Source organism: Aptenodytes patagonicus, chromosome 9, assembly GCF_965638725.1.
Source record: "Aptenodytes patagonicus chromosome 9, bAptPat1.pri.cur, whole genome shotgun sequence".
NCBI lineage: Eukaryota > Metazoa > Chordata > Aves > Sphenisciformes > Spheniscidae > Aptenodytes > Aptenodytes patagonicus.
Window position 1 is genome coordinate 1,562,674 of NC_134957.1, and position 27,703 is coordinate 1,590,376.

Genomic DNA, 27,703 nt, shown 5'->3' on the forward strand with positions numbered 1-27,703 from the left:
AATGAATTCTGAGATTGCAGTGTGGGTCTGCCATCATCAGGAGAGGGCAGACAGCTCCAGCGGCTCTCCCTGCTAGCACACTAATGTAGTCTTATTCACATTCAGGTCAAGTATCTACTAATTGCTTTTTATCCAGATGCTTTTCCAGTTTAGGTACTATACCTGCAAAAATGAAAGCATTCAAGATTTATGAAAAAAGAGGCGGCTGCTTATCACCTGGACACTGCTGGCTCTAGATACTATGACAGGCTTACTCTTCATAAAAGCAGCCTTACTGAAAATGGAGATTGAATAACTGCTATATCTATATGTACACCTACAGCTGTGGATTCAGAGATGGAAAGGCTTTGCTATGCTATGGTTAAGAAAGATGTAATGAGCATCAAGTCATTTTACACTGCATTACAGAAGAAAACAGTTTGCAGTTTTTGGCAAATCTTTGATGTTTGCTTTTCAATCCTGGTGAGTAGATGTTAACTAATGTCATTATAAACACTTTAATCCAGAGGGAGATATAAGAAAAAACCTCAAAGATTAATTTGATTGAAGCACTACATTTAATCCACTATGCTATGTCCAACACTGATGACAAAATGACGTTCAAAAAGAATTCTTCCACTTTAAGTAGAATAGATAATGAGTCACTAAAAAAAATAAATCTCTACATTGTGGCGATATACCAGCTCCTGGGCTATTCTCAAGGCTCAGACGCAAAACTTTGACATCCTGACTTCTAACCGTCTCATAATGGTTAGAACACACCCTAAGCTTCTTCCAAATGGAGAATACCAGTGAAGATACCCACTTTTAAACAGTGCATCTCCTCATCCCCAGCATACAGACAGTAGGATATATTTACATTATCCAAAAGGAATTGCAACTACTTCAACCACTTTTTAGTTTAATTAATAGAATAGAAATAAATGGAATATGGATTTCAGGGGTTTTAAACTCAAGCAGGCTCAAAATCTGGTCTCTGAGCTGGAAAAAAAATTACTAGCATGTGACGCTTAAGTGACTGACACATACTTAAACAACAGAGCAATCAACAGAGCAATGTTTTCCTATCTGGTGCTTTGCACAGCATTAGAAGAGTATTCTTAAGGTGATAAGTCAATTCATCTTGGCTGGCTACTTTCCAAGAGTATCCACTGGTGCCACTATTAACACCTGTAACAACCTTGCACAGCTACGCCGAATTAAGATGATTATTTTTTTAAAGAGGAAGAATTGCTTTTGATTTTAATCAAAACAATTATAAAACCTAAAGCTTACACACACATTTTGGTAGTGATCATTACTAGTAAACTGCATAAAGAATAAATATCAGTACTTCCAAAATTGACACCATAGTAATACTGCTGCTTGATGCATCAAGCAGGGACAAAATACAAATAGCATACTCCCAAGAAAAGTCTATTAAGCTTTACATGGTTATCGGTAATAGGTAGCACAATAAAATAAGCTGATTTAAACACTTCTCCCCAGATGATGCCCCTCTGACTGTGTTCATTAGCAAAACCATTTGTAACATACGATGGGAAGTTCAGAACAAGCACGATGGTATTAGCCTTCTATAAGCACTCAGAGCTGCAATTTGTCAGCAGTGCACTGTATTTTGGAGCAGATAAAAGATTTCTGTAAATTTGCATGGCTGCGCACATAAGCAGTAGTTCTCCAATGAAAAAAAATTAAGACAGTTTGTTCTTTTGTCAGTCCTTAACAATAAAATGAACGCATCAGGCCAAAATAGTTTCTTAAAAGTAGGTCAAAAATACCCATTCATGATCACTTCTGCATTGGTTTCCCAGCAAATTAATCTACCCACACAGATATACGTAATGCGTATCCTGGAGACAGTGAGGCAGAGGAAGAAAACCAAATACATTAATGAGGTAGCTTAGACTGAATAACTGCAGTTAAAAGTTTTATTGAACAAAAAGAAGGTAAAATGTGGTAGTCCAAGTTCACTGAGCAAAAGCAGCTCTCTCGCTGAAGCTGCACTTTGTGCTAAATAACCTTATTAACTGAGACTATACAGTGGACACATTATGCAAGTTATCTCAACAGCAAAGGAGAAAAGGTAGATTAAATTTGATCTGATGGAACAATTTGGTCAAATTCAGTGGCTTACGTTAATGTTTCTAGCCCTTATCTACCTATATTCAGTACAGGCATACAACAGAATATACAACTGCACTGAATTCCCATTTGTTAATAGTGTGTGCTCCCATGCAAGCGGAAGCCAATTCCTGAAAAAACCCAAATTAAAAACCCCAAACATTTTAAATCTTTTGTTTGAAGCATCACTCAACCGACTCAGGAAAAACACTCGATATATGTTATAAAAAACTCCCAGCCTCTACAAGGTCTGTTTCCTGTATAGTGCTAATATTTTAAAATTATTTTATTTCTCCCCTCTGCCTAAGAAACTTCATATGCTCTGAAAGCACCCACAAAGCCAGGTGGGTAAACAGATATGTCAAAAATACTCTGTGAAAAGAGGGAGGTAGCTCAGGCCCCTTGGCAACCTTCTGTCATAGTTCACACTGATGTGGTCTACCTCCCTTTGTAATCGGCAGTCAAAAATGAAAGGAAAAAGGATTTCAACTATGACATTTGGTGAAAGAACGTGTTCAATACAAAGTCTTCAAACTTGACTCATTGGGCTTCCAAATGTAAGCTATAAGGTACCTCACACCCAATACACAACATTAATAACGTACCTAGTTCATACATTTTATAGACAATATCTTCTCATTTGTTAAACATTTGGCTCGGGTGAGTACATCTTTTTTTGTTAACCACTTGACAAACATTCTAGGCCAAACAAACAGCACAAATAATGTCAAAGTCTTTTTTTTTTTTTTTCCCATTGTACGAAATGCTGTAGGCTAAGCCTAACAGAAACTACTGAAGAAAAATAATAGACTCCATGATGCAGTGCAAAGGTGTTACTACAACATCATAAGTCAAGGGATGTTTCTAAGGTGCTGAAAGAGGAGATTCTCTAGATGGTGACCCTGTATTGTCCTCTGGTGGGAAAACAGTAAGAGTGCAGGCTCGAATGCCACCAAGTGATTCTGGAAGGTCAAATACTTTATGCCACTCATCTTTTTCTGGATCATATTTCTGAACTATTTCCACCATACACCGATTATTCCAAGAATATCCTCCAACAACATAGATTTTATTTTCAAAGACAGCAACCCCAACATCACTTTGCCCACGTAACATGGCAGCAATTGGAGTCCACTGGTCTAGAGTTGGTGAGTAATATTCACAGCTTAGAACATCATCATAATCACTCGTTCCTCTAAAGTGATTTCCGCCAATAACATATAGCTTGTCTCCTACAGTACACATGCAATGCAGACCTCTGACTGTCGTCATCGGAGCTTTCTGAGTCCATTTGTCTGTGTCAGGGTCAAAACACATAAGTTCCTTTTGGAAAGTATCATGGGTAATTCCCCCTAGAGAAAACAATACATATGTTAGAGCAGTGCTCACCCTAATAAACAATAAATAGCAGAAACATACATTTTCGTGAACAAATTCAGCCTTCCCTAAAACGTTTTCACATTAGCTTAGATTGTTATCATATATGTGCTCCATTTCAAATTACATTTTTAATGTACCTCGTTCCTTTAAATCCAACTATGGAAAGAAGCCACGTCTCATAGAGTACTTCATTACATAAGATAATACTGGCAGCTTAAAAGAAAAAAAAATTGTTACCTATGCTTCACTTTGGCAAAATTATTTCTTTGCTTACATTTGTTCAGTTTGCTAGTTTTGTTTCTCACTATCAAGAAAACAGAAATCCATTTCCCTTTCAAATTTTGATACTATACTATTGTGTTTTAAGTGGTCCTATCACATAGCAGAATTTTCTTCAGAAAACTTTTTTCATCAACTTGAACTGAAGAGAGAGAGGACACAGATTTCAAATACTCTTCTGTTAATAGATGCCTATGGTTCTCTCCATATTTACCTTCTCCATGGTTCCCTGCAAAAGCAGTTGGAGAGGCTTTGGGGAAATCACAGGACAATTTCCCATCAGTGAATGAAATGTCCCACCTTTCTGCAAGGTCACTAGGCAGGTCAGAAAGCAGTCACACCAATTTCAGACACTGTAGGCTTATTAGCTATGGTTTAAGACCATAATGCAACTATATTTGAGGTGCTAAAAAAATATGCAGAGAACACACTGCTATTGAACAACCTCCTGCTGGGCTAACCATTCCACATTGAATTATCACGCTTGGATTATTAGCAGACAGAGGTGGCATGGTGTCTACAGGAGTTATGCAAGAAAGTACTTAATTCTTCAGTTGGACAGTAAGAATTAAATACAGAAAAAACAGAAGGACTGTCCAGCCCTGACACTTAATGACAGCCATAGTAGCGGCAGTGCCTGGGAGCCTGTCAGAGAGAAGAGGCTTTAATGACAAAGGAACCAATCTTCACATTTTCAACCCCGAAAGTGTCTAGACTCACAGGGATATCTGAGAGGACGGGAGGAAAGGAAAAATCTGTGGGAAATACGCAGCATTTACATGGAAAAACACAGCAGGGAGCATATACATGTGCCACCTGCAGTAAAACAAGCAAAATGGGCAAAAAAGTACAAATAGCAGCACAATGATTAGAAGCTAGCTTAACGGACTTGCTCATAGAAAATAAGAAGCTGCACCTTACGGTAAATTAAAACAAATCCCTCCTAGTCTACTGGCACAAGGCCCCCTGATTCAAAATACCCCAAGGATCAATCTGCTCCAGTACATCTCCCCACCAGTTCTTTACAGCTAAGCAACCTTGTCCCACCTCCTGCCCTGAATTTCAGCTTAGTTCTTAGAGGACATCCCTTAAAATCGCAGTAGGAAAACATACTGTAGAGATCACTGACAGACAGATTGAATCTTCTTTAAAAATTGAGCAGATACCAGATTTTCAGAAAACGTATTGCTCCCAATTTGGAAAAAAAAAGGAATGAAACTATAACCTCCATGACAGATAGGACTGAGCATATTACAAATGAAAGACCAGTGAAAGTACAGACATCATTTGTATATTGTGATTAACATGAAAACTTAGCCCCTTCCATTAGCTCAACGAAGGCAGATGTTCTTCTTTAAAGTATTAAGATTTTCAATGCTTTCCAAAAATGTATCAACAAGGATGTGTTTAATGGTTATTGCTATATAAATGTATATATGTGGTGTTGCCACCGAAAAATGTATTCTGACAGTTAAAGTGAGTAACTGCTTTGGAATTCAGAGCTGTCATTTACTATGTAAATGCATAATATTACCTAAAATAATTTTCTCAGACTCTGCAGTATATATGCTATTTGACTGGCTTCATATGAAATTGCATCACTGCTTATACCACGGCAAACCTACTGCAACCAGAGACTAATTTTTATTGTCTCCCACTGAAATAGGAAAAGTTAGGTAAGTAATTGTTTCATAGAGATGATATGATCATAGGAATTATTTACCTGAAATGTACATTAGTCCCCCATACACGGTTCCAGCATGACCATAGTGGGGTTCGTTCATTTTTGCGACATAGCTCCATTCATTCATTCTGGGATTGTAACATTCCACAGTGGCTGTTTAAAACAAATGAGAATATAAAAAAGTTGAAGCTAGCATGGCAGTTTGGTTTTGAGTACAGTCACAGTGGCAGTAATATATTCATAAACAGAGAAAGTATCAATAAGAAACATTGTTCAGCTGAGAAAGTGTCAAGGGAATTATTGAGCATTATGTCGAGAGACAATACAGAAAAACCTCAAGCTTCGTCCCAGAGGAACAAAAAGGAAGAAAACACCCTCTTGCATTCTTGCCTTCCACTTGTCTCATTCCCATTCCTGCTTGACACGCAACCTGCCCCAGCTCATGAACCCTGCCAGAGGTACAGCTGTGGGACATCAGAGAAATGGTAACGAAGCTGGGTGAATTCAGCTTTTCTACCCTTTCCTCTTGTACAACTCCCTTCAGTGTCTGCTGTAGAGAGACAGGGAATAAACTTAAAGGCTATCTCAAACAGGATCAATACATCTGGCAACCAGAACAGACCCACGTCTTCAGCAACATCCCACCCATGCAGAAAATCAGGCTAGATTTCCTTCTTGGCATTTCGCATTGAAATGGTCCTATGCCCTCAAAAAGGGGCAGCAAATGTTGACTCATTTTCTATTGTCTTGCAATGTTTTATTAAGTACTTGCACAGCAACATACAGCACAGCATATGCAAGTCATTAATTCAAACAGTTTACAAAAGCCAAGCTTTACAAAAATACAAGATGAAACACCATCGAATCTTGAACGGAGAGAAGCAGTGCCTGTGTCGATACACAGCTCCCATTTGTGCAGTTTCCTCTGTGAACTGGAATGTTAAAATGATCAAAGGATTTATCAAATCAGAAACTGCAGAGGTTAGTACTAAGTTAAAAAGAAACCCAGAGCCCAGGTGTCCTTGCAGAAAGCATTTCTGAAAAGCAATCCTCTCTTCGAAGTGAGATGGAAGAGATGTGGGGTTGCAGAAAAAGGGCTATGCAATAAGCACAGAGAATAGAAATAGAAAACATTTAATAATGGATCTGAGCAAGCTGTAGAGATTGGCAGCTTGAATAGTACAATATGACCAGAGGGGCAAGAGATCCTGAAAAACCTTGTAATATAGTGACCATACGATGCACAAAGCAATTATCAATAATTGTGTTATCTTAAAGACAAATTAAATCTCATTTTAAATAATTAAAATTAAGAATCAGATTCTAATGCTTGTTATACAACGCTTAATCTCTGAAGAGAGATGTTTATGAACTATGCGTACAAAAATGAATCTGTCTTTGAAAGTGGCATTTTACTTGCTCTAGAACAAGCTTTTTATTCAATCAAGGGTAGAAAATCTGAGCCAACTCTGTGGAATCAGTGATGGTGACTTACAGTCCAGGATTACATATCAACTGAAAGAAACAAAAAAAATTTAGAAGCAGAGAAACTTGCCATTTTAAAGGCAGAAACTAGCTAGTGTTAGTATAAGCCTGCAGAATTAGCAGTACTGGCCAGGCCAGTAAAGTACATCAATCAGTAACACTCATACAGTGACTATAAGGTACCTCACCCTAACCCCAAATCTGTCTTTTAAAAATATCCTTCGGAGCACTTTGGAAGAGTAAGGTATAGCTATGGTCTCAGACTACCACCAAAAAATCCCTAGTCTCAGAAAAATTTAGCAAAGAGCACATTACAGTGACCTTCTGAATTATCTTTTAGCTGCTGTAAAACGCACAACCTCCTTATTGTTGCAAAACAGGATGATATTTTGTAATTCCATGCAATTAGTATCTCAAGTAGACATACTCAAAATAGAAGCTTCCCGTTCCAGAGTCAGCAATACTGTGTGACAACCAGTTCAGCATCATCTAAGGTTAAAAATAAAAAATGGAAAAAAAAAAAAAAAAAATTTCTATATTGCACATAAGAATTGCTAAATCGTTAACAGCACACTGGATTTTCTTCAGCTTTTCCCCACCCAGGAGCTTAAATTTAAATTTAAGAAATACAGAAAAGTGCTGGTCCAGAACATTAAGTTCATGATATAAGGCAAAACACACTAAATTCCTGTTTCTTTCAAAACAAATTATATACATTGATTCGCAGGTATGAAATGATTAATTTAATATTCTTGAAAATGTTTAAAAATAGTAATGAAGCCTGAAATGCTTCTGGTTTTGTAAGAGTGCCTTGCACATGGACTCCCAGTTATGCCAGCCATCTCAGGGCTTTGCAAGATGGATAAAAAATAAAAAACTGATGCAAAGGAACTGAAGTCAAGTGTCTCTATACACTACTGTTGACATGCCAAATTTGTGATTTAAAAAACCTGCCCAATATGGGCAAGTTCCCAAGTTTACTCCAAGAGATCAGATCAGTCCTTCACTAAACACTTTCCTACAATCTAGCCTTCTTGTTACCACATTTCCTACCTCTGCCATTTGAAATGAGCCTCGAGCTGCCTTTCGCATGTGTACAGGTAAATAAAAGTACAATATAGTACTTCTATAGTACTATAGAACAAAGTAGTTAAAAGTCTGCATAAGGAAAGGTATGAAAAGGCATTCAAGCATTCTTCTACAAGGAAAATTTTTAAAGTCATGCTTGATTATTTTTTTTATTTTTTTATTTTTTTAATAAAGTCAAATATCTATTCTTAAAAATTTTGGTATTTTTCCCATTTGATATCCTGCAGACTTTGTATATCCATCAAGAACTTACAGAGCCATAAAGCCAGTGAATGCTGGAGACAGCCTCTTGCCCAAATAAAGGTATAGGCACAAAGAATTGATTCCACAAATTACACCTAAAATTAAATCTGTGAGTTGTATTTCTGTGTACTGCCATCTTGACACCACATGCAGTATTTGCCCAATCCCCAAATAAACCCATGCTCTTTCTTGTACAAATGTATTCATGCATTCCAATATTCTTTTCTAAAAACGAAAGCTCCTTTCCACTCCGCTCTATTTAGCAATCAGAAGAAAACAAAGATGTGCAGAAATTTCAAGAACACAGAAGAACAGATTTGACGTGCAAGTAATTATAGCTGTCCCAGTTCTACCCTGACAGCAGACCCTTCTGACCTGCTGCTCACTGCTATGCTGCACCAAAATCATCATTCTACTCGCCTTCACAAAAACAAAAGGCATCCTCTTTCCCATAGCGCTTCCACTCTGTGCTGAGGTGAAGAACTTAGATTTCTAATACACTGTAAGGACAGGAAGAGCAGAGTATGTGCAAAGCAATTGCAAAGCCAGCAGCAACCAGATTAACATGACATTCAACGCTGGACAACTGTTTATCTCACTCTGCACTATGGATTACCTTTAAGAGAGAAATCACAGCCAAAAGATCACTTTAGCAAGAGAAGATAAAACATGCATAAATTGGTATATGTTATTGCCATCGCTATCACCATGTTGTAAAGACATTAGTTATCTGAGAAAGGATGCCGTTGAGTCCAAGATCCTTCACTTTCTGATGTGGCTTCAAAATTCTCTTGAACATCACCAGTAGAACTAAAGTACTGTTTGACAGTATTTCAGACAAATCATTCCAACTCAAATCCACCATGCTCTAAAACAAAGCTAATTATTTCCCAGCTGAAAAAAAACTACTGTTCTGTTTGGTTGTTCTGTGTGGTTGTTTCCCTGTTTCCTTGCAAGGTCATTCCACTTCTCTCTCTTAACAAGATCTCCCTCTGCATTGAAAAGGAAAAAAAATATACAAATTCTCAGCTATTAAAGATGCCCATTAATTTAAAAGAGGCATCCGGATGTTCTATACATTATCTCCAGGCAGAGCATCGTTCACAAAACACTCAAAAGAACGGCTACTTTACTGAACCTAAGTGTATATTCTGTATAGCATGAGACTGATGGATTCATGCTCCCAACAGCATGAATGATTCAAATCAGGCTTTATTTATGTTTAACAGTGGAACTTCTGATCTGTTCATTACCATAATCCAGGGAAGACAGGCCTCATTTTAATAGAATTAAGCAATCTCAAAAAGACACAAAGCTTTGGTAGTCCCAAGGGATGTTCAGTTTGCATTCATTTTATAGTGCCATCTGTGATGCTATTTGAGGAGTATACAGATATTTACCACTTCTCTGTCAGTAGCTTCTAATGTGTCTTGAGGTTTATTACAGCAGCACTTAGCAACTGTGTGTGATGTCCCAAAACCCAGGATCTTCATTTTGTTATATTACTGCTATAACACAGCTTGCTTCTGTAGAACTCAAAGCTGACTTGCTTAAATTAAACAGAGCCCTCAGTAATTTTGTCCCCAGCATAGCAAGGAGCCACTTCAAAATAAGCTCCTACGCAGAGGTCCTCCAGTTCACACTTTGGTTTGATACTCACAGTACTACACAGACAGCAAACAGCCCAACTGGGTAATGATGCAGATTTTTCTTCTTAACCAACAACATTTAAAATTTATATATTATATAGATTCACAAGAGAAGTTTTTACATAAACAAGGACTTGTTTGAATTGAGGGTTGAGCATCATAGAGGGCACCTGGAAAATAAATGCCTTTCCACTTGTTGGGCAGGGGTCAAAAGAACACGTAACTGTCCTGCCCTGGACCAGAAGTCTTCTCTTTCTGTCTTTATAGCAGCATGATGATGAAGGTATCAATGAATCTGTGGTTTAGTCACAACCCAACATCCCCCTAAAGTGCTTAGGAGAAGCCCATACATAAAAATCTCAAACTCCACTCAAGCCTATCAACAGCAGAGCCTAACGTATCTGTAAAGCACCTAACTGCACAAGTTTTCTCATACTTAAAGGCACAGCTTCTGCCATCATCATCAAGCACCACAACTGAACTCTTTCAAAAAAGAGCTACAAAGATCTACTTGTCTGAGAAGAGAAAACAGTATCCAGTGCTCTGCACAACAGCACAGCTGGAAATTGCTGATGAGCTCTGCTTCATGAATATCTCTGTGAACCACACCTGGTTTTCCCTTTGTCTCCTTTTCCAAAAAGTCTTGCCTTTTGCACATCTGCCTTCTCCAGGCTGGTCTCCCCCTCGTGCCGGTCCCCCTCGTGCCAGAGGGCTGTTCTCCCTGCCTTCTGGAAATATCTTTGGCAGGTGCCTCCTTTGACATTTAAAAAGAACCAACCAGAATTATGCACAATCCTTCTAGGAGAGGACTGTGCAGAGCATGCACCAAAGTTGTCACAGGGTTGAAAAATCTGAATTATAATTTCGTAATTCAGTATGTTTCAAAGATACATTTACCATATTCCAATGTATGTGCCACATACATGGGAATTCACCTGTCCTTACCAATGAACCAAACTTTTCTCAGTGGCATGCACTGTTAAAACAGTAGCTGTTTATTACTGCTAAAGCACATACTACTGAGGTAGAAAGTGTTATTTACAAAGTTCTCAGAAGTTTAAACATTTGAAAACTGTTTTGGGAAGGCTTGATAGAAAGCCTCAAAAAAGTATAATTTTTAATCCAGTGAATGTCAGGAGAAAAAATAATACAGAAATTCATTTTAGTAACTTTAATCCTTTGGCCCTTTTCCATAAGAGCTGATCTTCCGGAAAGCTGAATTCAGGTTTTGGGAATTTTTCCTCTCTAACAACAAATCGAAATTAGTTTGAACCCAAGGGCAACTTCTTTAATACCTGTCCAACACACATTTGACCTTCTCTTCTATGAAAAGCTTGAGAGTTTTTCTCATCTGAAGAGAATGGGAAGTTTAAGCTGGATTTCATCTTTCAGCTGCCAAGATTTATGAAAGAAACATGAAAATGAAAAGTGACTTGCCTCACAATTAACAAGAAAAGAAACTGAAGCCCCAAATCAAAGCATCAGACAGCTACAATATTTAGCATTTATAGAGTGCTCTTCCCGCAGAATGATCCAACGACATTTTTCAGGTCTGTGTGGAAATCATTGCAGCATTTTAATGATATCTTTAAAGAAGAATTTTAGACAGGTGATAGATTTTGTATTTTAATTAAAGCTGCAGAAGAGCTGAGGTCAGCAGAATGATACTGCTTGATCTAATTTAAGAAAAACACTGAGCTTAAAGCCTGCTATACACACAGACTGCACTGGCTTAGTGACAGTATTATTTCATATTGATTTTGTTAGACTTGCAACTTTTTCACTGACATTCTTATAACCCTACTCTGTTTAGATGGTACAGTACACAAGGACAGCAACCTGATAATCTGCTATTAATTCATACCATGAGAAAATAGCTCAATGAAGGTCAGGTTTTCTGATGCTCAAGATAAAGATCAATACACGTTAGTTTGTACATTTGGTCTTTTACAGGGTATTAAGCTTGCTTTTAGAATGTATTTTCAGGTAGGTAAACTGACATGTAAGAAAAACTCTGAAAACCTCTGGATCTGCATCAGAAAATGGTTGTCTAGGGAAAACAAGTTATTGCAAAACAGTTTCCCATGTTTTTTGGAAACAGGAGGCATTTTTAAATGTCTCATTTCATCAAACATTAGAATGGATTTTAAACTTCTAGCAAAACCAGCCCAGTTATGTGTAGTGGAAGCAATGTACTGTATGTTTCCTAAGAAAGTCTGCAATAAGTGTATATGTGAATGACTGAGATATATTAATTAAAAAAAAAAAAAAAAACCCAACATCACAGCACAAATTAGGTTTTGTATTGTTTCAGTGAAACATGTTTCTCACTGGACTTAAAAGATATCAGTGCATTTCTAAAAAGCAAATTTTAGGAGCAAGAGATACTGCCACAAAGACTTGACAAGACACGGTTAAGTATTGGGCTAAAAGCAGCAAACAAAATAATGAAATGTTACATCTGGTTTCGATATAGTATTAGGCTAAAATTCCAAGCATAATCACCATAACATTTCACTTTTAAAGCACAGACAAATTTACAATTGAGTGTACGCTCCCAGACTTGACTGCAAATGCAAACTACTATGGCTTTGGAAAATGCAGTGGATTAATAGGGGCCATCCTCTACAGACTGTTCTTAAATTAAAAGTTATCTTGTATTTATTCTTTGTTTCCAACCATCTTATTTCCCAGAAATAATTTTTTTTCTTTTTTTCTTTTTTTGGTCAACTAAAATGAATCATCATTTGTAAGGGGGGGGGGAGGAAGCAGCAGGACAGGGTGATTCATACAAATAAGTTAACTGTGTAGTCATAAGATCACTGATCACAGGCAAAATACATTTTTAGTAATTAAAAAGTCCAGAATGTCAGGAGATCTGAATCTCACTGATCTGTGAGTGAAGCAAATCACTCAGTCATTAGCCCACCTTTAAAAAAAAAACCAAAAAAACCCAACCTAGCATTTCAAAGTGAATATTCCAGAAAATTTGCATTTTTTAAAATGCAACCGTCATTCAACAGTAAGTTTCAGTTAGAAAGTCACGTATCCCTTAAGAGTGAAATGAGCGGGTTTAGTTTCTCAGCCTAAGTAATGATTTTTTTGTGTGTATAGTTGCATTTATATATATACACACGCACACACGCTTATACAGGTAGACAGACACACTTCATGTTTGTTGATAAAGGTGAAGACATTGGATATTATGCATCAATACACAAGATGCATGTATTTGGAAATTTTTTTGTGGAAGCCTTTCTAAAATTAACTGCTAATAGTATCCAAACAAATTTCTCTATGCATTTGCAGTATTTCCAGAAAGAAGCTGCACACTAACAACTTCAGCTTGTTTCCTCTCCACCCATTTATAGGGCAGCACAGTATTTCAAGGCCTAAAGTGCAAGGCAAGAAGCCATGCTTCAGGAGAAGCACTCACCTAGCTCACCCGCCGCATTTCGACCACCAACTGCATACAAATGTCCTTTGAGGGCACTTAGGTGGAAGAAGGTGCGCTTCTCATTTAAAGATGCGACTTGCATCCACTTGTTGTAGCGAGGATCAAACCTAAAGACCGTGTCAACCGCCGTCTTTCCTTTTGTGTCGTAATTGCTCTGGCCCCCAACTACATAAAGAAAGTTTCCGATCACGGCGATGCCGTGCTGGTACCTTGGTGCATCCATGGGAGCTAAGGATTTCCATTCATGGGCCTTTTCATCATACATCCGTAACTCCTTGCTGACAACCAGCTGCTGCCTCAGCACTCCCCCCAACGTCACCAAGTGAGTACTGTCTGATCGAATGGCAGTTCTCTCTGACTGCATAACTGGTTGCATGTATGGCATCATTTGGTAATTGCTGGCTTCCAAAAGCAAGTTTACACAGGTATTGTCAGTTCTCATGAAGTCCACTGTTTGAACATAGTTAATAAGATCCTGGGGCGTCATCAGTGGAAACCTGATGTTCTTCATTAGCTTTGCAGCGTACTCCATCCGAGGCTCCTCATACCGTAGCCAGCGACAAGCAGCCTTGAAGAGTTCAAGTTCAGTGCAGTGCTTAAGGCTATTACTTGAAAGCACAAAGGCAAGACGTTCAAAGGGGAGTTTCACAAATTCACCAGTACTTAATAATGCAGGGAAGTTCTTCAGGATGAAATTATTAACATATTTATCCACTTCTGTGAGATTGTATGTGTTGGCAATTCGCCCAACCTCAACACAGTTTTCCAACGAAACCTATTAAGTAAACAGAAAGAGGAATCAAAACACTTTCTTAATTTGGTGTCTAAATGATAATGTAGAATTTAATTAATACTATAGAATCAGCACTATTTCATCATTTCGCAATGCTCAAGGTGATTTACACATGAGCAAATAAATATTCAATGCGATGTATATATTCATGACTGCAAGGGGAGACCCAATGTATTCCTTATTTTGAAGAAGGAAATGAGACAAGTAACAAGCAGATGGCATATATTAATTATGTCAAATACATTATACAATGATGATACATAGCAATTATACAGCACTTCATCTTTGAAAAGCTCTGCAAACATCTTTGTAAGAAAGAAATGTGGAAAATACAGTTAAGGGAGAGGTGATCAGCCCAAGGTTACAGAGAATAATGCAAAAGTAGGTCTCACCATTAGACATTTTCTAACATTATTAAAATTGTATTGTCGTAATGCAGCCAAAGAGAACGGCACAGCTACCTCGCCAATACTACATATTTCAGACAACTTACGTACAGTGTTCAATCCCATGAATACCTCGCTTAGAAATGAACAAAACTGCATCTTTAGTAAATCAAGGTGGTGCTCTTACGGAATATGTTCAAAATTAAATACATGCCATTGTCAAAAATAAGAAAAAGGTAGTGATTTTTTTGAATATAATTCTTTTTAAAAATAATGAATCTTGGAGGATTTATAGAAGCATAGAATAGTTTGGATTGGAAGGGACCTCTAAAAGTCATCTAGTCCAACCCCCCTGCCGTGGGCAGGGACATCTTCCACTAGATCAGGTTGCTCAGAGCCCCGTCCAACCTGACCTGGAATGCTTCCTGAGATGGGGCAACCACCACCTCTCTGGGCAACCTGGGCCAGTGTTTCACCACCCTCAGCGGAAAAAATTTCTTCCTTAGATCTAGTCTAAATCTACCCCCCTTTAGTTTAAAGCCATTCCCCCTTGTCCTATTGCAACAAGCCCTGCTAAAAAGTTTGCCGCCATCTTTCTTATAAGCCCCCTTTAAGTACTGACAGGCTGCAATAAGGTCTCCCCGAAGCCTTCTCTTCTCTAGGCTGAACAACCCCAACTCCCTCAGCCTTTCTTCACAGGAGAGGTGTTCCACCCCCCTGATCATTTTCGGGGCCCTTTTCTGGACCCGCTCCAACAGGTCTGTGTCTTTCTTATGCTGAGGGCTCCAGAGCTGGACGCAGTACTGCAGGTGGGGTCTCACCAGAGCAGAGCAGAGGGGCAGAATCCCCTCCCTCGACCTGCTGGCCACGCTGCTTTGGATGCAGCCCAGGATACGGTTGGCCTTCTGGGCTGCGAGTGCACATTGCTGGCTCACATCCAGCTTTTCATCCACCAGTACCCCCAAGTCCTTCTGGGCAGGGCTGCTCTCCATCCCTTCATCCCCCAGCCTGTCTTGATACCAGGGGTTGCCCCGACCCAGGTGCAGGACCTTGCACTTGGCCTTGTTGAACCTCAGGAGGTTCACACAGGCCCACTTCTCGAGCTTGTCCAGGTCCCTCTGGATGGCATCCCGTCCCTCTGGCGTGTCGACCGCACTGCTCAGCTTGGTGTCATCTGCAAACTTGCTGAGGGTGCACTCGATCCCACTGTCTATGGCATTGATGAAGATATTAAACCGTACCGGTCCCAATACGGACCCCTGCGGGACGCCACTCGTCACCAATCTCCATCTGGACATTGAGCCGTTGACCACTACCCTCTGGATGCGATGACCATCCAACCAATTCCTCATCCACCAGACAGTCCACCCACCAAATCCATACCTCTCCAGTTTAGAGAGAAGGATGTTGTGAGGGACCGTGTCAAAGGCCTTACAGAGGTCCAGACAGACGACATCTGTAGCCCTTCCTGTGTCCACTGACGTAGTCACTCCATCATAGAAGGCCACTAGGTTAGTCAGTTATTTTTAAAAAGATTATAAAGATTGAGGTCTATGACCTGATTGCAGCCTAAGAATTCAAAAACCTTCAAATGACCTTCTGGTCATGACAGATTACAAGATTTTAATACTGTATAACTCAATCTGATCGCCGCCCTTTAATACTAGACAATTCAAAAGTCTAATGAGTATGGGAATAGAAGATTTTTTTAATTCCCTAGAAACTGATCTAACTTGCCCTAGAGTTAAGATCTGCAGTCATCAAAAGTCTTCATTCACACATCCTGAAATGCCTTCATACAGTCAAAGGTTCCAAATCCTATTCTTCATCTCCAGAAACACTAATCCTCTAATCAGATCCTATGTACAAGATGAACATGTGGCAGACTGTCAGGAGTTCTATTATAAAAATATCCGTGCAATATATACATGGAAATTATTTTTGTATTACAAAACAGACCACATTGTTTATATCAAAATATAATCACATCAGCTAGCAACAACCTATAAAACATTCTCTGATGCTTAAGAAACATTTTTTCTTCTTTTGACTGTTTTTGAGAGTCAATATCAAACTAATTTCTGTACATTTCCTTTTAGGATTTTTAATTTACATAAGTTAATTGCATAATGGAAGTAATGGAAGTAACAGCATACCTTAAATTAAGTAAATGAAACAGGACATTCTTACTTCTAAAATTCCTCTCAAGCTGTATAATAAAAATAAAGCAATGGAAAAATCACCCCTTAACAAACAGCTGACTTACAGTATGCCACAAATCTTAACTCTTGCGATACAGTTATTGTATTTAAAAACTACTTTGGAATACATTTACTGGCATCAACCTACAGAGATACAGCAATTTCTCCATATCAAGGTAAGCAGACAGAAATATATTATTGCATACAGAAAAGGCATGCTTGAAGTCAAAAGATCAAAGCAAAAAAGGTGCAGATTACGTACCATTGGTACATGGTGTTCATGTTGCAATGAAGTATTTAGACCTATTGCAGAATGCATGCCAGTTAATCAAGTGCCCAGCATGCATCCAGTTGATGTATTATCGTAACTATGTGACACTAAATCTATGCAATTGAATATATTCCTGGAATACTTATGTTTGAGAAATTTATTGACACATTACACACTGTTAATGGCTGATGAACATGACATCAACAGTTTCCAGTCACGCCCTAATTCTCGGAAAATTTACCTTATACTGCCTTAATTAGTCCACTAGAATTGTACGGCACTCAGGGTTTTATTTCATACTATGATTGCAAGTACTCCCCATTATGCTTATGAAATTGTGCACTTTGTTTGACTCACTAACAAATTCCACCACTCACCTCAAATCAGGGTACCACATTAAATATTTTCTTAAAGGTTACTTTCCTTGCCAAAAGTACTATTACCGATTTTACTGTGGTCTAAGATAACAATCAATGTACCAGGCTAAATTATATTGCAAAGATTTCACAGTCATAAAAATATATACTTTAGAGATTCTTAAGTCCCAAGCCAAAAAATAATCCTTCAACAGAATGAAATGCAATAGTTACTTCTAATTAAATATTCAAAATTAGATGGCATTAAAGTACAATAATGCTATTTAAACATTCAAGTACTTAAGTTACTCAAGTGTTGATTTTCAAAAAAACAGCTTATGACATGCTATGGTACTTATGAGAGGTGTGGAAACCGTTCTCTGTGGAAGTCAGTCAATCAGGAGCTCATCAACAGAAGGAACTGCTACTTCTGGAAATTCCACTGAAGTGAATGGGAGGAATGGAAATATCAGACAAAAATATAAGACTGATTGTACAGTGAATCCTGTAACTAGTAAAGATACTCATGCAGAACCAGCTAAAAGCCACAACTGGACAAACAGCTAAGCAACTTCATAAGAAGTCAAGAATTTTAGATAAACACTATTTTACTTGGGCTTTGACTACTGCGCAGAGCTGCTCATTCACATTACTCATGGTAATTGCTCATTACAAAGCAGAAGTAAAAGTTCCAGAAAATACTAAAAAGCTTTTCAAAAAATAAAGGTCAAGCACAGCACGATGTTATTACAGCCTGTAAAACCAAATGCAAAAGCCAAAGTACTTTCTCGAGAAAGCCGCTCATTTAATTCTTTGAAATTTTGAAGCAACCACCCAAGCTCTGGTAAAAAACTTAACTGACTGTAAAATACTACAAAACTGGACACAGAGCAAAATGATTGCAAGTACAAGAACCCTGGAGAACAACTCAGGAAAAATAACATGCACAGAAAATCAAGTCCTCAAGCCCAGCACCACAAAATATTTAGGTGTCTAACTTTTTGTTTCAATGACTGTTAGACACTGAAGTACTTAACATGGTGTTTCAAAGGGTCTAAGTTTAAAAGAGCTTACATTCCCCCGAAATCCTTAGTTTTTCTGTGGGTTCCCATATACAGAAGTTCAGAAATAACAGCAGAGAAGTTTGATTCTGTTTTCCAAGCTGGTCAATCGTACCCCCACGTTAGAGAAGGTGGATTTCTGATGGCTGGCAGAGCTGGCCCCAGCGTTAGATCCCACACTCCCACAAAACTGAGACCATCTTGCTCCGTCCTCAGTTAACCAAGTTCTTGTGACAAGACAGACTTCCAAATATTGAGACATCAATATTTGACAACTTGCTAGTTGTTACAAAAATGTAAAGCACAGAATTATAGAAGGAATAAAATTTTCTTCTGCGGCTATATGAAAGGTACAGCCATGACATTAATTTTCAGTGTTTTGGAATTTTTTTTTTTTTAATTACAATATAACATCCCCTTCCCCATTACACTGTGATTTTCCCCTGAGTGCTGTAATTTACTTGGATAGGTTTCTCATCTTTCTCCATTTTGTACACTGCTGCTACTTTTGCAAAAACATTATTGGGTGTTCTCTAGCACTCACTACTCTGAAAACATTTCCATGGCATTTTTATTAATTTTAATTACATTATGGCTCATTTAGATGTGAACCTGGGAGTAGTCCTTGTCTATTGTATAGCTATAAATATTTAAAACCAATACTAAAATAAGACTGAAAACATCTCAGCAAGTATTCCAGTGTTTCTCTGGGAGTCTGTTCGGCTGCAGAGCAAAGATTATCAGAGCAATGGGCTACTTGACAGGAGGGGTGTAAGTGCAGAACAAGCAGAAGAACACTTACAAGTCAGCTACAATGTACACCATACTTCGAAGGTCTTACTATTTTTTACACCAATTAAGCTGTTGCCTTAAGCTTATGTCTTTCTTTGTAAATATTTCCAATACCCTCTTATGAAGTAACACAGTTACATTATGCTTTACATAAACTGACTTCTATAATCTCTTTAATAATGGACTCCCTAGACAATTTAAAGACAATTAAGTATTTGTCTGGGAATGGTTACATCAGCTCTCAAATGCTGCTCTCAGCTAATTTCAATAGAAATAAGCTCAAGACTTGCTCAGAGAACTCATTTAAATTACAGAAACGCTACTTCAAGAATGGAGCGAAACTAGTATAATCTCTGCAAAGCTAAGATATGGTAATTAAAAAAGCAAAATCCACCAAGTTTGCTCACCAACCCTTGTTCCTGTTCAAATTCCAAAGAATGTTCATTCAAAAATTCTTTATACAAGGATTCTGAGAACATAACGAGGCTAACAGCACAAACTTAGTTTTGTACTTTCTCTACAGTTATGCAATGAATGAGATTATGTCCCCTTAGACATCAATATAAAGGAAAATATTTAAGAAAAGAGAATCAATAAATTAAGAGGATGAATAAAGTCTTCCTGATTCTGAACCTCACCCCTTTCAAAATGTGCTATCAAACAAGACGTTTCTTACGTGAACCAAAACAGTGACTGAGTCAACGTCATAAGCAAAGGAACCTTCCAAAAACAAGCATTTCAAACAACAAAAAAAATTCTTCCAAATAACACGATTTAAGATGAAAGAAGCTCTTTCCCTAAGAAAGCAAAATAATCAAGCAGCTGCCCTACCCAGAAAGGGGAGAGGGCAACAGGGTGTCCCTGGAGCTCACCTCCCATCAAAGGGAGGCCGCTCCAAATCCCTGATTCAAAAGAACACCAAGACCTTATTCCAAGTTGGCATTTATAGCAACGTCAACCCTGGAGAGGCAGACTGCATCATTTTGGAAGGTAAAAAAAACCCTGAGCAGCATAAAATAGGTGGTGTAGGATTTAAGAATATTAAGATTAATGAAACATTATCACAACCTTCTCAGAGAACTGACCAATTACAAAATATGCCAAAATTAAAAGCAAAACAGTAGCATTATAGAGCCTAAATGCCTCTAACACTTTCCTTATGAAACAGATTGCTATTATTAGCAGCTTGGAGTCCTCTTCTTTGCACAAATGCCGGTACGTTTCTTCATTAGGGAGGTCACATTTCTGAGCCTGTACTCTGAGGAACAATGGGAATACCTGCTTCTTTATTTCTCATTACAGACTATCAGAAAACTGAATTCCAAATAATATTATAATTCATGTAGAACACACCACCTTCCCTGTTACAGGTAAAGTGAGATTTCTAGTAAGGTATATAAGCAATTAACATTAACATCAGAAAACCTCCAGGAAACATTAGAAATAATGGTGAAGTGTCTCTCTAGGCAGAACTGCTTTGACAGCACAGCTCTTGCAGCTCTTTCATTCTGCAGCCCCACAAAGTAGGTGCTCCTTATTGTTGGCAGGACAAAGAGTTATATTAATGCAAGACAGCAGGACAAGAACTAGGAAAGGTATTGAAGCATCATATATTGGCATTGCTTATATATTGTGTTTAAGTTAGAAAACAGATAACTGCACCCATATTCTGAGACTGCACTATTTTAACTACAGAAATAAAGTGAATGTAACTGAAGCATATAAAATGCATGCAGTAAGTTGACTGTAATGCTAGAATGAGTGCAGCCGTGCAGTGAGACCCTGAAACCTCTGATATCTGAGATTTAAGAAGTAAAGGATGTTCAGAAAATAAAACCTCTGAAAAACAACCCAATCTATGTATGGGAGTTATGCTTAATAAACAACAAGATTAAACAGAGGAGTATAAACCCAATGCTTTTAACAAGAGGTTGGAGCCAGATAAATGGAGTGTTTTCATGTCACATCTCTTTCCTTACATGCCTTTTCCCACCCATGAAGACAGAACCCAGGAAAAAGCTTACAACAGGAGAAGCCAGTTAGCACTTGACAAGCTGAATCCTTAACAGCTCTCTTGCTTTTGCAAAAACAGAAGTTTGTTTTTAATACAGAGAAAACTGCAAAACTGTCTGACATTCAACTTGAAAGAAGCATGACATTCTTCTCCAAAGCACAGCCTCAAAACAAAACAGGACACCAACTCTGAAAGAGGAAGGGAAGGAGGAGGAAAAAAGGTTGTTATCAAAGTTCCCCCTCCCCCAGAGGGAGTTCAGGACCAGAGATTTTAATGTCTATAATAAATAAAAATCAACAGGGCAACTCTAAATCATAAATAGACTGCATTGCATTGGAACTATAGTGTACTGCTTTGTAGGGCAAACTTTTTATTTGTTCCAATTGCACAAAAGCAACCGTGCTACAAACTGCGTACATATTATTCTTTTAACTAACCATTATTAGTAGAAGAGGAGAGGGTTGCTACTTTGGGGGCTGTCCCCTGCTTACAAAAGCACTTATTTTGGTGATTTGGAAAAAATATTTCCCAGTAGGCATTCAAGCCCATTTTTAGCTCTAGCAAAATATGGCAATCGACATAAAAACCTTGTAGCTACTTTTCTCATAAAACCAACATTTCTGTAACATCCCTACTAGTAATCCCTTTAGAGAATACATTATTCTAAAGCACTGCGACCAAGTTCACTGGTTCACAAAGAAGATGTAATGGTCTCTGTGATGATCACTACAACTGTGGGCTTCATTCCTCAAAACAAAAAGGTTTCAAGAAAGTATGTTTACAGGCAGCAACAGCAGCCTACTCTTCTATTATTTTTTTCAGTTTAACTCACCAAGTAGCTTTCTTATGGAAGGATATAGAGTGTGAGGGCATGAACTAAGAAATCCAGTAAGGAATCTGGGAACTATGATTATCATCACTGCAATACGCTTAGGAATTAGAAGAATTTTTATGTGGTATAACATTTATATCAAACTCACACTGTACATAATACTCAGAAGAAAAAAGACTTTCAAGAAAATTACAAAGCAAACGTTCTCTGTGAATCCAAATTACGAATAATGGCAACTTTTAGATTTAACTTTTGACTATTACATAGTCATTGTTCTTACTAAAAAAAAAAACCAAACCAACAAACCAAGGCCTTAATCATTTTAAATGTGAAACAAGTAGTAAGTCTTACCCCAGAGATAAGAAACACTTTACAGAAGTCCAAAACAGGTAAAATCTGCAAAAAACTGGCAGCTTCCAAAGTGTCCTGAAGGTTGTCCATGTTAAGGGAAAGTTTTGCAGTATAAATGAAATCAATGATCTTCTTTAGGCCTATTTTGTTCACACCATGAAGCTTAATGCACATTAAATCCTGTTCCTTCATTCCTCCTGAAAAAGACATGTAGGTAAGTTTATATGATAATTTTGATTGGGTTGAAATAATTTCATACACTTATACAAAATTAAAATAATTTAAAAGTTTAATTTAAAAACCCATATGCGACAGTAGAGAGTGTACAACTACATAGTTGTTTGCAGTCCTGGGCTGATTCACACACAACACTGAACATGTGTCTGAGTGTCCAAAAATGGCAATTTGGAGATAGCAGTATGCATTATTTTAACAAAAACACCACCTGTGAACATAGCCTTGAAGTAATCACTTGCAGAAGCCATCATTGCTCTGTGAACAGGAAACACTTCGTCACCATCTCCTGGAACAAGCGTCACATCACAAAGCAAACCCTCCACTCGCAGTTGGTCAAAACCCTGCAAAAAGAGCAGAATGCGAAGCATCCATTTGATCTGGGAGGAGAGTAGGAATTTCTTTCGTTTCCCTTATGTAAATACTTACTTACTTTATGTATCTATATACATATCTATATATATATATACACACACATATATATGTATATATCTGTAGTTCCAAAAAGTCATTAAGAAATAATTTGTCATCTTACAACCATTATCTCTAATATATTCAATGATAATTATTCATTGGAAAACAAGCAGAATAATTGTTACTGTCCAGAAATGGCTGAAGAATGCAAAGCACACTGGACCTTAGAAAGTAGCTTTATCCTGCTAATTAAGTTATTTTCAAGAAGGAGTTTGTTTTGTAAGCTTGCATTCCAGCAACTGTTTCAGGTAGGGACTGATAATCTTTTTTGGACCTACCTTTTCTGGACACATATGCATTCTATATTTTCTGTTCCACATCAGTTTCAGTGCTTTGCAACCTAAAAGGCTGCAAAATATTGGGGCCTGAAAGGAAAGCTGTCACCTGGTTCTATGATTATCAAATTTATTACCGAAGTTTACATGGCAAAAACTCCAAAACAAGCTCACATTATATATCTGATCTTTTCTGAATTACTTATAATGGCTAAACGTAATAAAAAAGAAGGTCAACTACAACAGCAACCTAGAGTAAGATTTTCCTCTGAAGATATGCCCGGTTGGGGATACTCGCCTCCTTCACCTCCTCCACCCAAATACTCGCCTCCTTCACACACTGCAGAACAGAAGCTCAAACATAAAACAACTTCCTTCAACCAGGCATGTCTGATGTTTTTCTAGTACTAACAAGAAAATAATTATTGTCTTTATAGATGTAACACTTAGAGAAGTCTTGGCATCAGCCCGCATGGTTTAAAATTTAAGATATCTTAAAGCAAGGCTTTATTTTTAAAACTGCAAAGGTAAGTAGAAATGAACATTCAAATTTGTCGCACAGAAAAGAACAGAGTGCAAACAAAAGAATGAGTATTAGCTCCAATAAATCAGAAGCCAAACACAGGATTATATAAAACTAATGTATTTCAATGACTCAGATGACCTGCATGTAGTTTCTACAAACAAGGCTTTACAACTACCAGTTCTCCATTTGCTCAAATTTTGAAGAAAAAAATTGAAGAGGAAATAAGCTCTGAACACTTTACCTAGTGTTCAAACGAGGGAGAGCTATGCGCAGACGCCCAAGCCTTAGAAACTAAAACAAAAGAATCACTAGCTTCTCTGAATTTAAAAAAAAAAAAAAAAAAGTCAATTTTGTTGTCCTAAAACTTAGGCAATCCATTTAGGCAGCTGTATTGGGTTTGCATGGCAAGGTTTTGGTGGGGGGGGGGCTTCTGTGAGAAGCTGCTAGGAGCTTCCCCTATGTCCGATAGAGACAATGCCAGCCGGCTCCAAGACAGACCCACTGCTGGCCAAGGCCGAGCCCGTCAGCGACGGTGGTAGCGCCTCTGGGAGAACGTATTTAAGAAGGGGGGGGACGGGGACGGGATGGGGGGGGGACAAAAAAAAAACCAACAGAACTGTTCAACTGCAGCGGAAGAGAAAATTGAGAATATGTGAGGGAAACAACTCTGCAGACACCAAGGTCAGTGAAGAAGGAGGGGGAGGAGGCGCTCCAGGCACCGGAGCAGAGATTCCCCTGCAGCCCATGGTGAAGACCACGGTGAGGCAGGCTGTCCCCCTGCAGCCCGTGGAGGTTAACGGTGGAGCAGATATCCACCTGCAGCCCGTGGAGGACCCCACGCCAGAGCAGGTGGATGCACCCGAAGGAGGCTGCGACCCCGTGGAGAGCCCCTGCTGGAGCAGGCTCCTGGCAGGAGCTGTGGGGGACCCACACTGGAGCAGTCTGTTCCTGAAGGACTGCACCCTGTGGAAGGGACCCACACTGGAGCAGTTCGTGAAGAACCACAGCCTGTGGGAAGGACTCACATAGGAGAAGTTCGTGGAGAACTGTCTCCCGTGGGAGGGGCCCCACGCTGAAGCAGGGGAAGAGTGTGAGGAGTCCTCCCCCTGAGGAGGAAGGAGCAGCAGAGACAACATGTGATGAACTGACCGCAACCCCCGTTCCCCATCACCCTGCACCACTGGGAGTGAGGAGGTAGAGAATTTGGGAGTAAAGTTGAGCCTGGGAAGAAGGGAGGGGTGGACGGAAGGTGTTTTAAGATTTAGCTTTTATTTCACATTATCCTACCCTCATTTTGATTGGTAATAAATTAAACTAATTTCCCCAAGTCGAGTCTGTTTCGCTCGTAGCGGTAATCCGAGTGATCTCACTGTCCACGAGCCTTTTGTTATTATTTTCTCTCCCCTGTCCAGCTTAGGAGGGGGGGTGATAGAGCGGCTTTGGTGGGCACCTGGCATCCAGCCAGGGTCAACCCACCACAGCAGCAAATTGAAAAAATAAGTGGTGGTTCTCCAAGGAGTCATGCCATACAGAAGTCGTCTGCATTCCTGAGAAAGACTGCACTGGAAGGTAGCAAGAGCTATGCAAGCTGTAAGCTTGACTCTGTATGGCATATAAAAGCTCCAGCAGAAACGAGAAGATAAAATGACTTTACTTTTAAATTCTTAAAGCTTCAGAGAGGATAACATTTTTATCTGTTCTAACATATGGTAGTGCCATACAGTCAGACCCAGCACAGGGTGTTACACCAAACCTGGCAGAGCTCTGCCATCTTAGGGACATGAAGAAGGAGCATCACTCACATCCCTAAGGCAGCTTTCACACAGGAAGCGGTACAAGTGTTTGCCTAACATAATTACATGATTATATTCAAGTGAGCTGCTTTGATACAGCTGTCACTTCATAGTTTAAACGATACTACCTCTTAGAAGTTGAGAGTGGACAGGAATACAACCCAAAGAAAAGGCCAAGGTTTTTTTCCAAGCTGTTGCTAAAAGTCGAACCTTTAACTCGCAGGAAAAGAAGTTACAAGCCATGCCTGCTTGGGGGCATTGTCAGCCACAGCACACTAACATGCATTTTTTTTGAGGCTTTTTAGGAATTACTAGTCTGATAAAGTCTATTGAGTGGAGGCATTGTTTAGAGCAGCCAAAATTCTCAGTACAGATCAATATTGACACAAAAACATTTAATTACCTGTAACACCACAGAACTGTGAGTATTGCTGGTGAAAAATCTTGTGGTCCCTGTCTTAGAAGACTGTAGATGGGCAGAGATGCCCATATCGCTGCTACCAAGAGATACTTTCATATGAGGATCCTCCTCTTCCACCAGAGATCTAAGAAGATTAGAACAAAGAAACCTTAAGACCAAACTCATTTTCATTCAGTGCTCTTGTGTATTAAAACCACAGTCTTCTGGGATGAAATGTAACAGCATAGAGGCTATAGGTCAAAAATCAGCAGGTGACGGAATCACTCTTTAGTAGCTCCCTTCAGCTAATCTAAGAAAGTGAAGCGTTAACAGTCTCTGAAACAGTGTAACTTCAAAAACTTAATTTTCCGCTAATAAATTTTTCCATTTCCTTCCACCCCCACCTCCCTGATTAAGACACTTGCACACTATTTTATTTCTATGTGTGCTTCCAGTATTGCAGGATGCTTGCAGGGGTTTCATCCAGTTTTCAAAATCAAGTATCTTACCAGATTGCCAAGGAAAGCTAAAAGATTGAAGCTCTTAAGTGTAATTTTAAAGTTCAATAATTTCATTCTTATGACTTGCATTATCTTGCTCAACTACGAACATAAAATAGTAAATATACATAGTGGAGTTTCAAGCTGTAACTTTAAGCTACCTTTAGAAACACACAACTAGAAGAACTCCTTTAGGACATGAGATCCAGAATATTGCTACTGCAGGCAACCATTTCATAATTTTAATTTAAGATTTGTTAGTGTGAAGTCAATACTTATGTTTTTGATTCCAAGCAATTACTGTCCAAATCTAGATAGGAAGGGCTAATTTTAGGTAGAACTGTTAAAGAATTACTGCACTATTATTAGCCTTCCATTTTAATCTTGAGATGTAAATTAGGTTTACATAAAGAGATATGCATATGAGATTCTAACTACCCTAACCTGTGATTATTATAAAATGTAAATAAATTTCATCTCCAGAAATATTAACAATAACTAGTTCCTGTAATTTCCATGATCTAATGTACTACCTATTAGCATGCATAGCGGTATAATGCATATATACACAACATTAATTAACAAACATAAACTGTTAATCCACAAATGAGGGCATCTTCATTATTAATAAAGACTCCATGTTTCAAAAAAGATTCATAGCAGTTTGACATAATTGCTGCAAATCTCAGATACAAAAAGTTTTCCAAATTTTAAACGTGCAGATTACAACATTGGCCTCCAAACTAATTTCAGAAATTACTTTAAATAAGTGACAAGAATATGCTTAAATCCTCCTCCCCCGCTCCAATTTTGACTGCGATCACTATGTAAGGACAAATTTGGAATTTGTGGATGAAAAATAATTTTCATAAAATTTTTTCCCCAAAAAAAGTTTTGTTTCTTTTTTTTAAAAATATTTACCCCTACCTTCTTTGGGTACATGGACTACATAGAGCAGTTTCTGAAACTCACACATTACCCTGATAGCACTGATGTGCCTTGTTCAAACCCATGAGTACATAAGGTCAGCTATGAAAACATAGTCAAAACAAATTCA

At 38.4% G+C, this 27,703-nt stretch overlaps 1 protein-coding gene across 12 annotated transcripts in view; it reads right to left on the reverse strand.

The window, feature by feature from the left end:
- Positions 1-1,914: 1,914 nt before the first annotated feature.
- The window catches only part of KLHL13 (kelch like family member 13), a 90,589-nt gene continuing 64,800 nt past the window's right edge, over positions 1,915-27,703 (reverse strand). For all 12 annotated transcript variants that reach the window (XM_076346885.1, XM_076346887.1, XM_076346889.1 and 9 more), the window contains 6 exons: positions 26,150-26,291; positions 22,890-23,022; positions 22,445-22,641; positions 13,367-14,162; positions 5,504-5,617; positions 1,915-3,473 (listed from right to left, as the gene is read on the reverse strand). In XM_076346885.1, coding sequence (XP_076203000.1) covers positions 2,986-3,473; positions 5,504-5,617; positions 13,367-14,162; positions 22,445-22,641; positions 22,890-23,022; positions 26,150-26,291 — 1,870 coding nt within the window. In that variant the 3' untranslated portion in view covers positions 1,915-2,985. The remainder of the gene's footprint in view (positions 3,474-5,503; positions 5,618-13,366; positions 14,163-22,444; positions 22,642-22,889; positions 23,023-26,149; positions 26,292-27,703) is intronic.